The sequence below is a fragment of the Aspergillus luchuensis genome, chromosome 2, assembly GCF_016861625.1.
Source record: "Aspergillus luchuensis IFO 4308 DNA, chromosome 2, nearly complete sequence".
NCBI lineage: Eukaryota > Fungi > Ascomycota > Eurotiomycetes > Eurotiales > Aspergillaceae > Aspergillus > Aspergillus luchuensis.
This window is the reverse complement of record NC_054850.1, coordinates 3,122,637-3,134,934: the sequence shown is the minus strand read 5'-3', so window position 1 is coordinate 3,134,934 and position 12,298 is coordinate 3,122,637. Positions and strand designations below refer to the sequence as shown.

Sequence of the window (12,298 nt, the reverse complement as noted above, 5' to 3'; positions counted from 1 at the left end):
TTCTACGTTGGTATCCTGAAATTTCCCGTCTTTCGCCAGACAATAACAACATCCATCTTCGAGTTCACGGTCTCCTAGTGTGTTGCTCTTCCTAGGAATTAGAGGCTATCTCCAAGCATTTTACTTGGTCATTATGACTTATCATATCTTCAACGATTGATTATGTGTGTTCACAGCTTTCTTCGTCGAGTCAAAAAACGCTCTCGGTATCTCTTAGCATGCCAAGGCCTTCGGTGCACGCTAGCTCCGTGGCTTAGCAGACTGCAGGTGCCCTAGACTGTAACTCCAAATTGAATGGAGACTGAATGAGACACCGCGGCCTGACTAGCCTATTCTTGCTGTAAATTCCGTGAAAACAGGGGAGATTGAGGAAGAGCGGGGCTGTAAGATTTGCTTATACGCGAGTACGGAGTATACTAAGCGGGCATTCCGTGGCATTGTGATAGGGAGAAGGAACCTTACCCTACCAAATTAAATAAGATTATATTGTCACTTTGGGGTTTGCTGTCTTTGCTATCTCATCATGAGGTTAGCTCGATATTTCGCTTTCGGCCAATTGGAAATTCGCTGGAGTTTTGGGACCTCGCTGCACAATATAAGACTCGTCTATATTCCGGCTTTCACTAGATATGCTGTCTCTAGCCACTTTCCACTCGTTCTCATTTGGGCCCCAGAATCACTCACCTCTCTTTTCGCTCTTTTCGCTATACATGAAGTGTTTTCATTGAAACCTTCATTTTTCTTCTCGTCCCTCTTTTGCAACGTTGGTGGTTGCTCTTTCCTAAACAAATTTAGCTATTTTCATGGTTCTTGCCCGAGACCAGAAAAGAGCCTTTTTGTACCATGAAGTTTTGCCTACCAACTTCTGCACGATGGTTGCTGAACTGGATAGGGATTTTCATGTTCATTGGTCAGTCCAGAGCTTTGGATATCGGTAGCCGCTTTCGCGTTGAGCTGGGTCAAGGGCCTGTCACACGATCTGGAAGCGGTACCTACGGTGGAACCTGCTATGGCACGGATGCGGATTTGAGTGCCATCTATACTGAGGCAATCGACCTTGCTCAGGTGGCCTTGGATTCCTTGAACAGTTATGCTACCAGTGCGACGGTGCGCGCAACTGTGGAGACATTCTTTGGAATAAAACCCGATTCATCGACACCTACCACGGTGTCAGCCAGTTACTCGGCACAATTCGCATACGTTAAATGTTAGTTGATATTTCCATTTGCGTTATTCATTTCTACGCTGAGAGTACAGGGGCAAGGTTTGCATTACTACCTGCCTCTCACTCTACCGATCATTTGAGTAGACTGCGGGGTTGACATACTTCCTACTAGATATCTTCGGACAAATCGTCGCTTTCTCGACAAGCACAGAGGATACAGGAATTTCTCAGCCGGGTTTCTTTTGTGACGATAGCTGGCGATGGAAGACGGAGATGGACTATGGATCTGACGGACAAATGAATGGCAAGACAATCTCTCAGACGACAGGTGAGTTCAAATCAATCACAAACTATTTTGGGCCAAATTTCTAGCCTGAACCAGCCCTAACATTATGATTATCATCAAGGCGGTGCTGTACAATGGAGCTGGTGGTCTCCTTTATACAAAGCGTTTCTTGGCACCGGCCCAGGTTGTGTCCACAACAGCCAGGAGGCAACATTAGGGTTCACAGTCGTCACCGACATACAGAAAGTCTACACGATTACCATGTGTCCATATAGCTTCACTCGGGCTAGAAGAAAGGATTCACTTAGCGCTTGGCGGTCAAAGGAAAAGATCATATCCGATGGAACACCACTAGGGGCAGCTCTGTCAACGCCCGGTACTTTGATGCATGAGCTAGCACACTTGGTCACGAAACGAGGTGAGTTAACCTTCTGCTTTTGTTGCAAACTTGGAACTCTATAACTGATACTCATGAAATGGTTAAAGTTATCACCGATGAGACGGTCAGCAGTAATGGGCAAAAGGCTTACTTTCCTTCAAATGTGGCTAAACTTGCCGAGGAATCAACAGCCAAAGCTGTCAAGAATGCTGATAGCTATACCTGGTTTGCCACTGCTATGTATCTTGATCAATGTGACTGGTCACGACAGATCTGCGCTCAGAGCACCAGCACATCAACTGTCGCTAAGCGATCGAACAATCAAACCAGCACTGATAAGCCACTGATGCGAAGATCAAACCGACGGACATTTCTCCCTTGTCTATTGACTGGTTTGCAAGATGATCTAGAGTAAGCAATGTTTGCTGTGGTGAATGCACAAAGGGTGATTTGAGGAGGCGCTAGCGGAGGCGCCATAAGTAGGTATTGAAGTTCGTTCAAGAAATGCCGGGGTGTACCGGATGTGGTGTTATAGAAGCCAAGTTAGGTTGATAGATGTCAAAGCCCGTTCGATTCTGCTCTCAATCTATCTTTCCACATGTCGAGATGTAACCTCTGCCCTCATTATCTGTTTGCATCTTCTTCATGTTCCTCTGCTTCTCTCCCAGCGATTCGGCATGCACTACCTTGTGTTCTGCAATACCTTTCCTGGGCGACTTTGATGGGCCCAAGCAATCCCTGCTGGTAAATTTGCTGAAAATGAGTCTATTTAAAGGTTCATCTGTTGTTCTGTAGCACTTTTGAACGACCATTGGTGCGACCCTCCTCAACCTGCTTCGCCATTGCTTTCCTTCTATAATGATACATCTGAGTCGTAGGCTGGCAAATAATCGAAACGCTTCATCGCTTCAGGAGATATAGGACGGGGAGGCTCTGGTACGTAGTTCTCCGGTACATAGTGAACAACCTCCACGAATTCAACATGCCGCGATTGGTACCCGATCATCCCAAGATCTTTCAGTTCCTCAAAGAAATTCACCATGACGTCCCAAGATGGCCTTCCGCGTGGATTATACCTCACCTTTTCTTTATAGATTCGTTCTCCTTCCTCGTCGGCAAACTCGATGAAGTAAGCCAACCGCCTTGCAGTTTGCCTCTGGTACTCACAAGTCCCCTCTATCCATGCAGGATTCTGGGACTTGATCGCCGCCGAGGGATACTCAGCTGGATCTTCATCATCAAGGTGCCAGCATGGTAGCCCTCGGAAGGTTTCAATAGAGGAGATAGCTTCCTGATCTAAGTCTGCAGGGAAATAGATTGTCAGGATCTCATAAAGTCTCTGAGAAGGGAAAAGCGGATTTGCGCGTATGATCATCCCAGTATCATGGATCGGCCAGGCAATTTCTTGGCTCCATGAGCGATGTGCAAGGGCTTCATTCAATTTGAGGCAAAGCTCCGAGGTAAGAAACTCTTCTCTGTCTCTGCTGCTTCTCCACTCTAGGAGTTGGTTAATTATTGGATATCTAGAAGACGTTATAGCATCTTCGTACATCGGAAGGTTAATGCTGCTTACCAATAATCAACCACTCAATCTCGCTTAGTTCACGTGGACGGCCTCGGGCGATAACGATGCATTCGTTGAGTTTGTGTATCTCTTGAAGGGTCGCAAAAAGTTCGTCGCTATTTGGGATGACACCATTGGGTGAATCTTTGAGCGATATCCATTCTAGCAATCTGCGGCTCTGAGGAGGCCTTTTCGCTGGATATGGATCTTTGGCGTTTGTTTTCGTGGTAGTGTTGTTGATAGCCTGCAAGTCATTCTGTTGCTTTGAAGCACGTTTCGGTGTGGTCTTCTCAGCATTCATTTCACTGGCACGCGTGACCGATCGAATAACAGGCATGGTGTAGTGAGCCAACAAGGCGGTGCTAAATAAAGAAAAAGACGTTGAGAAGTGTCAGGGGAAGAGGGGAGAGGTTATGTGACGTGTATTGGGGCGCCAACCTAGAAACAGCAAACTAATCACATGCAGTAACGTATTTCCAAAGCGAGCGGGCCACCTCTTCAAAAATCGACGCGTTTTATTACTCTACTCAATTCAACCATCCACCATGCCTCCAAAAGCGCGTCAAAATTAAAGCAATCTCGCTGAGAAAGAGGAACGAATCCTACTTGCTATCTCTGCTTTAGAAAAATAGAAAATCTGCAATATTCGCGAAGCAGCGCGCGTCTATAATATCTCTCGTACAACCCTCCAACGACGCCTTAATGGAATTGCTTCACACGCAGAAACACGCGCCAACAGCCATTAAATGACCCAAATTGAAGAGGAATCGCTTATATAATGGATTCTATCACTTATTCAACGTGGAGCGCCTTAAAGACTAGGCTTATAATCTCTTAAGGAGCGCTCTACAGAAGTAGTAATAAAAGTAATAATAAAAGTAAAAATAAATAAATAAATAAATAAAAGTAAAAGAATAAGTTGAATTGAGTTATGTAGGAGAGCAAAACAAAGCAACTAGAAGAGGTGCTTTGTGGGCAGTCTGAGCGCAGCACGTGACTAGCCTACATGAATGCCTCGACACGAGATAACACTATCAATGCAGACGGCTATCAAGGCGTTTAGTGGATTTAATTAAGGGCGCAGATGTATTCCTTTGATTTTTGTGGAGCTGGAGACAAAAGAAATGTGATGGATTCTGGTGGTGGTTTCTGTCCGGTCAATACTAGACGGACATGATATACCCCTGACCTACATGGTCTGATAATTACACAATCGATTGTGTTGTGAAGAGCTAATCCACCTGCTGACTGGATTGAACAAGATGCCATAGCAGTAGGATATTAGCGAATTTTAGGGTTTCGAGATTTGGTAGGCCCTGTAAACAAGGTGTCAAATCGGATACAGAGATTGAAGAAGACCGTAGAACTCTCAGTATAGGCAACTACGTACCACCCTCGTTCATCTGCCATTGACAAACACGGGCATATAATGCGGACTACCCTCTTCACAGATACTTACATTAGAAATAAAAACCTAATTCAACATCAAACTATATGTCTTCAACAATCTAAAGCTCCATAACACTCCTATGTAAATAACACAAGCAATACATGTTAACCCTTACCACAAACCCACACGACCAGATCAAAACCCCCCTGCCACAAAAAAACACTGCATCATTTCATACTATATCTACTGCTGTCATGAGCAGTAATCACTATTTCCAGGACCTGCATCCTCGCAGCCCCAAGTACATTTTTCCACAATACTGACGGATCCATCGGCATTGCAGTGCCACAGGTAGTACATCGGGTGGGCAATAGCCGAATTGAACTCGGTATATTTCTCCGCAATGGCGGCAGTCATCAAGTTAATGTACTTTAAATCTAAAGAAATTCAATGGTGAAAGTCAGACTCCGATGTTGAACAATATGCTTGATATCTTCAGGTGAAGGTAAAATGCTATGGGAGCACACGTACCGATACTTTTCAGAATATTGGCGCAGTAGTTCAGGCCAGCATTGCAGTTGGCAGCCTGAACAGAGGTGGTAAGGGCCAGGGCACCGGCAACGAGGGTGGGGAGGAGCTTCATGGTTGGTTTTGGTTGGATGGATACTGGATATGCTTATGAAGAGGTGGACGATAGTAAGATGAGGAGATGGTGGGTTCAGTGATGGAGGTCGAGAGGAAAGGGGGAGTGTGACTTTAATTAGACCTCGGAGTCGTACTAGAGGATGCTACTTAGACTGAGGGGTTTTAGTAGCGGTCATAGTAACTCTCAGCTTTTTGATTCCTACGACGGTGATAATCCAACATCGTCGCGCAGTAGTGTGGCGCCTACAATGATAGTGTATGGTTCGCAGGCTTGGCACTTAGAAGTATTGGCCACCGAGAACACTCCATGGTGACCTTTGAGATGCACGAGATCAATAGATTTGGACTGAGAAAAGCATGCACAGATTGAGAAAGTGGCATCGGAAATAACTTCCGCGTGTGCAGCCACGGGATTGGATGGTCGGTCCCGGTCTACTAAATTAGTCTCGCTACCCAGAGTTCATGAATTATGATAGAGAATCTAAAAATTAGATATAATTGGACATTGGACCAGATTGGTCGGCATCTCCGGCCTCAGCCCCGATTTCCAGCTGAAATATGGATACTGGATAGATGATACATAGTAGTTACAGTGGTATTCCAAAAGTTTGCGTTGCCCCAATGTATATGCTAATAATCCTACCTTCCTGGTATAGTAAGATCAGGATTATTCTACCTAAATAATAAAATATATAAAATTTCTGATTAAGAAATCTATATTCATATGTTATATTACAAAGCATTAATACTTTTATATTGATGGTTATATAAAGTTTTATGATTATATACTTCATATGTATCATTTTAGTTGACAATATAATTATATTTAGAAGGCGGAATTAAATATATAGTATATAATATAGGGCAACACAAAGTATTGACATACCACTATAAATTACACAAATCAGTTATCATTGTGATAATCATCGCAGGCACCCATTATGCACAAAAATACGACTCTTCGTATGACACCATGGATATTGTAGATAATAATCAAGAAATATTGTTGAATATATTAACTAAAGAATATAGCGCAAACTATGGAGTAACCAAGACCCAGACCCGAAAACAATAGACTCCTATGATGACCCATTCTGTACAATTCCATCCTTAAACCCTATCTCTAGTTCGGCACGTACACCTGCAGTGGCCGCCACAAATCCGGTGCGCGTTCTACATTCGTTAGTTTCTCTTCTTCGCAAGAAGGGAAGTGACGAAAACTTACCAGTCTGCTCCTTCCAGTGTGCCATCACACCCGACACCCGTGCAGTGGCTGCCAGCACCGTCGCAAATTGCGAGTCAATACCCCTGCATGGATTAGTAGACATCCTCTTGGAATATGTGGGGAATACTTACAGTGCCGTGTACACGAAACTTCCGTACAAGTCCGCATTTGCCTGCAGGTTGCGCTTGACAAAGTACTCGTGTGTGCTCGCAATCCGATCGATCTCCATGGCCACCTGGAGCACAGGGTCCATCTCGCGGATGTCGCGATCCCGTGTCAGTTCGTCCAGCATCTCGCGCACGTACTTCGCCCTAGGGTCCACCTGCTTGTAGATCCGATGGCCATATCCAGATAACCGGCACTCCTTGTTGATCACCTTCTCGATCAACTTGGGCACATTCTCCGGTCCACCAATCTCCCGCATTCCTCGGTATGCCGCGTCGATGGCACCTCCGTGCAATAGTCCGTAGCCAGACATGCAGCATGCAGCCATCGCCGAAAGTGGGTCGGCCAGGGAGGACGAGACGTGAAGGAAAGCCGATGTCGAGTTGGTCATCTCATGATCCGCATACAGCGACCACGCCTTCGTCAAGATCTCTGCTGCCTTCTCCCGTGTGATTGCCGCGTTGTTATCCACATACCGGCCCATCCAAAGGATGTTCTCGATGTAGCTCAGGTTCGGGTCGGCTGCGCGGAGCTCCTCTCCCTTCATGTGGCAGTGGGCTATTGACCCGGCTATCGCCGTGACAGCTAGGGTGCGGATGATCTGCTCATCGACCATTTCTGGGCGTCGGTTGTACAGGTTGGCACCTGCATGGGCGGGAATGAGCTCGGGTTGATCTGCCAGATAGCCCGTCAAGACCGCGCAGAGAATGACCATAGGAGGAGTGTTGCGTCTGCTTCAAGGTTAGCAGCATGCATAGCGAAGATAAGGGGCGGACTTACGGAAAAGTGGCCACAAGCTGCTTTACGTTCTCGGGCACCACCATCATCGCCTCGGCAATTCGCCGCTGGAAGCGCAGACGCTCCTCGGGCGTGGGTAGCGAGCCCCAGATGAGAAGGTGGGTAATCTCCTCGTAGCTCTTTCCGATGAGCGAAGCCAGGGGGTGGCCCCGGTACAGAATGACGCCCTCGTTGCCATTGCTACCTCAGTTAGTAAGACAAAGATGACCAGGGGACAAAAGGTAAGCATACATGTACGTGATGCTAGACATCTTAACAGCTGTGTTGCGGTACCCTGGATCAATCAACCGGAGCCCATCCTCGAATTGCTGTCGTGGGCTCTTTCCTGCACGGTCGACGCAGATCTGACGGAATCCCATGGCCGGTACTGAGTTGCGCACGATGGGAATCGTATACTTCGATCCCGTCCGGTTATCCCGCACTGTCAATGTGCCTTCACGTTCACCAGGCAGTTCCTGCTCCAGTAGGGCATTGATGTAGTTGCCTTGCAAGGGCAGCAGGCTCTTGCCTGCATCGAAGAGGCGGCCCAGCCAAGATGCCAGTGTGTATGCCATGATGTAGAAGGGGATGCGATGAGTCTGCGAAGGATTGTCGCTGCTTCTGTCCTGATTCTGTTGGGATTTGTCTGGCTCTGAAGCACATATTTGTACCTCGTCTGGCGTGGCAGCAGCCATCTGTCCGAGACCATCCAGTCTCGGACGGAATAGTTCAAAAGGACGAATGGATACGCCGAGATAGTCTGTCAAGCTTTGGTCCATCGACTAGTGACAGCCCGCAGAGACTATCACCGGCGATCTAAAGGCATCTGGCTGACACGGTCTGCCCGACGGAGCATAAAAGGGCGGTTCCCTTTGCGGTCTGTTTCGTTCGCCATCACTCTCGTCGCTTTCTGAGCCAATCCAAACATTTCTTCCAAATCCTATCTACTCCTAAGTCTTTCCGTGCACACTCCGAAAACCATGTCTTCCACTTCCGATCGACAGTATGACGAAATGATAACTCGCCTAGTCGAGTATGTCTACCACTACGAAGTAAGAAGCGACCTCGCTATCCTGCGGGCCCGCTATGCTCTCATGGATGCTCTTGGTTGCGCTCTGGAGACTCTTCAACAAAGCCCCGAGTGTCGCGCTCTGATCGGCCCATACACACCAGGTCTGGTCGCTCCTTATGGGTTCAAGCTGCCGGGCACCTGCCACCAGCTCGATCCAGTCAAGGGTGCCTTTGACATGGCAACCTTGATTCGCTTTCTGGATCACAATGATGCATACCCTGGTGCCGAATGGGGCCACCCATCTGGTAAGGCCCGTCTGCGGGATCTGCGCTCCCTGAAGCTTGGTTGGATATAGGGCTAACCGATCGACGAACAGATAACCTGGGCGCCATCCTGGCGGTCACAGATTGGCTCAGTCGTACAGGCGCCACCAGCCAGCCACTGACCGTCCGGACGGTTCTGATCGCGATGATCAAAGCCTACGAGATTCAAGGCTGCTACCAGGTCCGCAATGCCTTCAACAAGGTGGGGCTGGATCATACGCTACTTGTGAAAATCGCCTCCACAGCTGTTGTCGCTTGGCTGATGGGTCTGACGGAGAAACAAGCCGCCGTCGCTCTCTCCCATGCGTGGGCTGATGGCCACCCTCTGCGCATCTTCCGTCAAAGTCCCAATGCGGGGCCACGCAAGGGCTGGGCCGCTGGAGACGCCGCCATGCGTGCTGTACACTTGTGCCTACTAGCTCGCGCCGGCCAGCCAGGCATCCCTAGCGCGCTAACTGAGCCAGAATGGGGTTTTCTGGCTGTCAGCTTTGGGGGTAAGGAGCTGCAGCTGCCACGGCCCTTCAAGACACGGGTGATGGAGGAAGTGTTCTTCAAACTCATCACTGCAGAGGGCCACGGCATCTCTGCAGTTCAGGCAGCCATGTCGCTGGCCGAGACCATGGCCAGCAGAGGGATCGATCCCGCTACTGAAATCAGTCGCATCGATATCCGCACGCATGAAGCGGCTGTCCGCATCATCGACAAGCAAGGCCCGCTCACCAATGCGGCCGACCGCGATCACTGCATGCGGTACATGGTGTCGGTCGTGCTGTTGAAGAACGCGATCATCGAAGCAGACGACTACCACGATTCGAGCGTGTGGGCCCATGACCCGCGTGTTGAGGCCCTTCGCCAGCGGATCCATATGGCCGAAGACCCGCAGTTCACCTACGGCTACCACCACAAAAAGGCGGCGGCCAGCGGACTCACCGTCTTTCTGACCAACGGGGAGCAATTAGACGAAGTAGTCGTCGAATACCCGATCGGGCATCCGATGCACGAAGATACTTTGCCCAAGGTGCGTGCCAAGTTTGAGCGAAACATGGAGGGCCTGTTCACGGCGGAGGAGACAAGCCGGGTGATCGACGCGATCCATCAGGACAAACTTCCAGTGCATCGATTGGTCGACCTGCTGGGCCGATGATCGCTATTGAAACTAAATAGTATGGGAATTGTTGGTGGATATTGAACAGGAGCTTGACGAGCTTAGCGGGTCTTCACTGCTGGAATCTTTGGAATGATAGTGCTTATAGTTTGAAACCGGTCGGAAATAGACTCGTATAATCAATTTAATTAGCATAACTCAGTAATTTGATGTGTTGTGATTCTGATCCTGTCTGATGAAACTGTCATAGTAATGAGACCCCTGCAATTTGCTTCTTCGAGTGCAGTCTCTGGCTGCAGATTGGGTAAAGTTCCGAAAAAGAAACAACTTAGCATTTGCGCTATCGAGCGCCAGCTACCGCCTATTGGTCTTTTCCAGGATGTCAACGTGCGGATACTATAATCTTCGGCAGCGTTAACCCAGTGGGGAATCAGGCTGTTCTTGCGTTATTGTATGCCACGCACAGTAGTCTGCAAGCCAGGGATTCCCCTTTCACGACCCGAATTACCATAAACAACCGGAAAACGGTTCCTAAAAGCGTAATAGGAGGCCCAAGCACAATAGTATAAGCCGGTGCCGCCGATGAGCGCGGCAATTTCCTGATTTTCCTGGCGTTTTCGCCCTACTTGCATTGTGACGCCTCTCGTCGTGATCCTTCTGCAGGTGGTCGATCACTGCTGTAAGCTATGCGCTTCGATAAGCTTGAAGGCGCGGGCTAAATCCACGCCGAAAAATACTCCGCAAGAAGGCCTGCAAGGCAGTGGAGGTTAGTAAAACCCAATAAGTCAATAGCGGGAAATTCGGAAAAGTAGTGAGGGTCTCTGAATCACATAGTCATGATGCTCCCTCTACTTGTGGCACCGATTCTTTGCTTTTGGTTTTGCCTTTCTTTTTGGTTCGTCACATGCATTTTGAGTACTGACAGCGTGCTTCCCCCTTTCTTTTGCTGTAGTGATGGGAAAATTCGCCTTGCCGTTACACTGTAGGCCCGGTTCCCCTTGCAGGGCAACACATCTGACAGGTATCAGACCATCACAGGTGCCTTCCACCACCACAGGAGAGCCATCTAGACCCTGGGCTAAGCCCCGACGCTCTCCGCAAGACGGTCGCCACCACGCTCGAGCGCCGTCTGCTGAACTATATGCAACTTCGCCTTCGTAATATTGGATACTCCTCCGAACCTGGCAATCTGTGGTGAAGTGCTGCGTAGGCATCGCAGCCGATGGGAAGCAGTGGGAAGAGTCGCGATTGCTGCTCAAATTCACCTCCCCGCTCTGCTACATCGCTGACCTTCAATTTTTGAGCGGCATGTCCGTAAGTCAGGAGATAGTAGGACAGTTGGGTGTACTGTCTATCCGATCTGCAACCACAACAGTTGATCTGGAATAGGTCCCCCCTCCTTTCCTCTCTCTCTCTCCCCCCTTTTTTTCTTACTTTCTGTTTCCTTTTCCGCGCCTGAAACCCCTCGTAGATGATAGCATGCTAATAGTGCAAAATATTGACTCTGCGATCGACTTCCTTGAAGTTAAAGCGTTCAAAGTGGACGGTCACGAGTTGCTGGAGTTCTTCCGGGACTATCACATAGCCCAAAATGGCGTTATTGCTTGCGCACAATGGGGATTGTCCATTTCCCTGCAGCCCATTTCCAAACGTAGTTTCAACTGAGCTGCTGCTGGGACTAGGGTCTATGTAAAGTGTAGACAGTAGTGCGAATGAGTCCGTGCGAGCGCGTAACATACCTTGTGCGAAAAAGGCTCAGACTCTGAGCTGCTTCTCTCCCAGGTGGTCGAACTCATTGGCGACGCGACCGGAACTATTGCTGAGTGTGTTCCTTGCTGAGCTTCTGTCTATTCTGCTCGCCGTCCAGATGACCAGGCCGAGGTGCGCACAGATGTATTCAGTTGGAGTAGGCAGCCATCAATTCGGGAATACGTATCGACTGTTGTCAGTGGGAGTGCTCTTCCTGCCAGTCCTTCATTCCCATATTCGACCCGTCCCGACGAATCCTGTACAGCTCTTTGTCAACACCCCATTCTCATTTGTAATTTGCGTAGGACCGTCGATAACACTGTGGTTCCGGAAGGCAGGTCAGATGGGCAACCACCACCTCTCAGGAATCTAGTAACACATCCGATGTGCGTAGTTTTTATGGGAGACGGATTGCTACGGCCCTGAGGGAGCAGCTCGGACCAGGACGATCATGGAAGACGTTGCGACCTGGGTGAATGTATCTTCCACAGCACCGGTTGTCTGGTGCAGCGA

The 12,298-nt window shown here is 48.7% G+C and overlaps 5 protein-coding genes across 5 annotated transcripts; 2 read left to right on the top strand and 3 right to left on the bottom strand.

Annotated features, from left to right (window-relative positions):
- Nucleotides 1-843: 843 nt before the first annotated feature.
- On the top strand, nucleotides 844-2,245 carry AKAW2_21037A (uncharacterized protein; the record flags this gene model as incomplete). Its single annotated transcript, XM_041685817.1, has 4 exons — nucleotides 844-1,207; nucleotides 1,338-1,493; nucleotides 1,573-1,869; nucleotides 1,938-2,245. 4 exons carry the CDS (start codon nucleotides 844-846, stop codon nucleotides 2,243-2,245), a joined length of 1,125 nt encoding a protein of 374 aa, XP_041539863.1.
- A 438-nt stretch (nucleotides 2,246-2,683) lies between these two features.
- On the bottom strand, nucleotides 2,684-3,731 carry AKAW2_21036S (uncharacterized protein; the record flags this gene model as incomplete). Its single annotated transcript, XM_041685816.1, has 2 exons — nucleotides 2,684-3,327; nucleotides 3,404-3,731. 2 exons carry the CDS (start codon nucleotides 3,729-3,731, stop codon nucleotides 2,684-2,686), a joined length of 972 nt encoding a protein of 323 aa, XP_041539862.1.
- Nucleotides 3,732-5,036: 1,305 nt separating this feature from the next.
- On the bottom strand, nucleotides 5,037-5,427 carry AKAW2_21035S (uncharacterized protein; the record flags this gene model as incomplete). The annotated part of the gene is made up of 2 exons (XM_041685815.1): nucleotides 5,037-5,221; nucleotides 5,316-5,427. The coding sequence occupies 2 exons, from the start codon at nucleotides 5,425-5,427 to the stop codon at nucleotides 5,037-5,039; spliced, it is 297 nt and encodes a 98-aa protein (XP_041539861.1).
- A 1,125-nt stretch (nucleotides 5,428-6,552) lies between these two features.
- On the bottom strand, nucleotides 6,553-8,375 carry AKAW2_21034S (uncharacterized protein; the record flags this gene model as incomplete). The annotated part of the gene is made up of 5 exons (XM_041685814.1): nucleotides 6,553-6,602; nucleotides 6,655-6,737; nucleotides 6,786-7,550; nucleotides 7,600-7,797; nucleotides 7,849-8,375. The coding sequence occupies 5 exons, from the start codon at nucleotides 8,373-8,375 to the stop codon at nucleotides 6,553-6,555; spliced, it is 1,623 nt and encodes a 540-aa protein (XP_041539860.1).
- Nucleotides 8,376-8,576: 201 nt separating this feature from the next.
- Nucleotides 8,577-10,075, top strand: AKAW2_21033A (uncharacterized protein; the record flags this gene model as incomplete). Its single annotated transcript, XM_041685812.1, has 2 exons — nucleotides 8,577-8,913; nucleotides 8,985-10,075. The coding sequence occupies 2 exons, from the start codon at nucleotides 8,577-8,579 to the stop codon at nucleotides 10,073-10,075; spliced, it is 1,428 nt and encodes a 475-aa protein (XP_041539859.1).
- Between the last annotated feature and the right edge of the window lie 2,223 nt (nucleotides 10,076-12,298).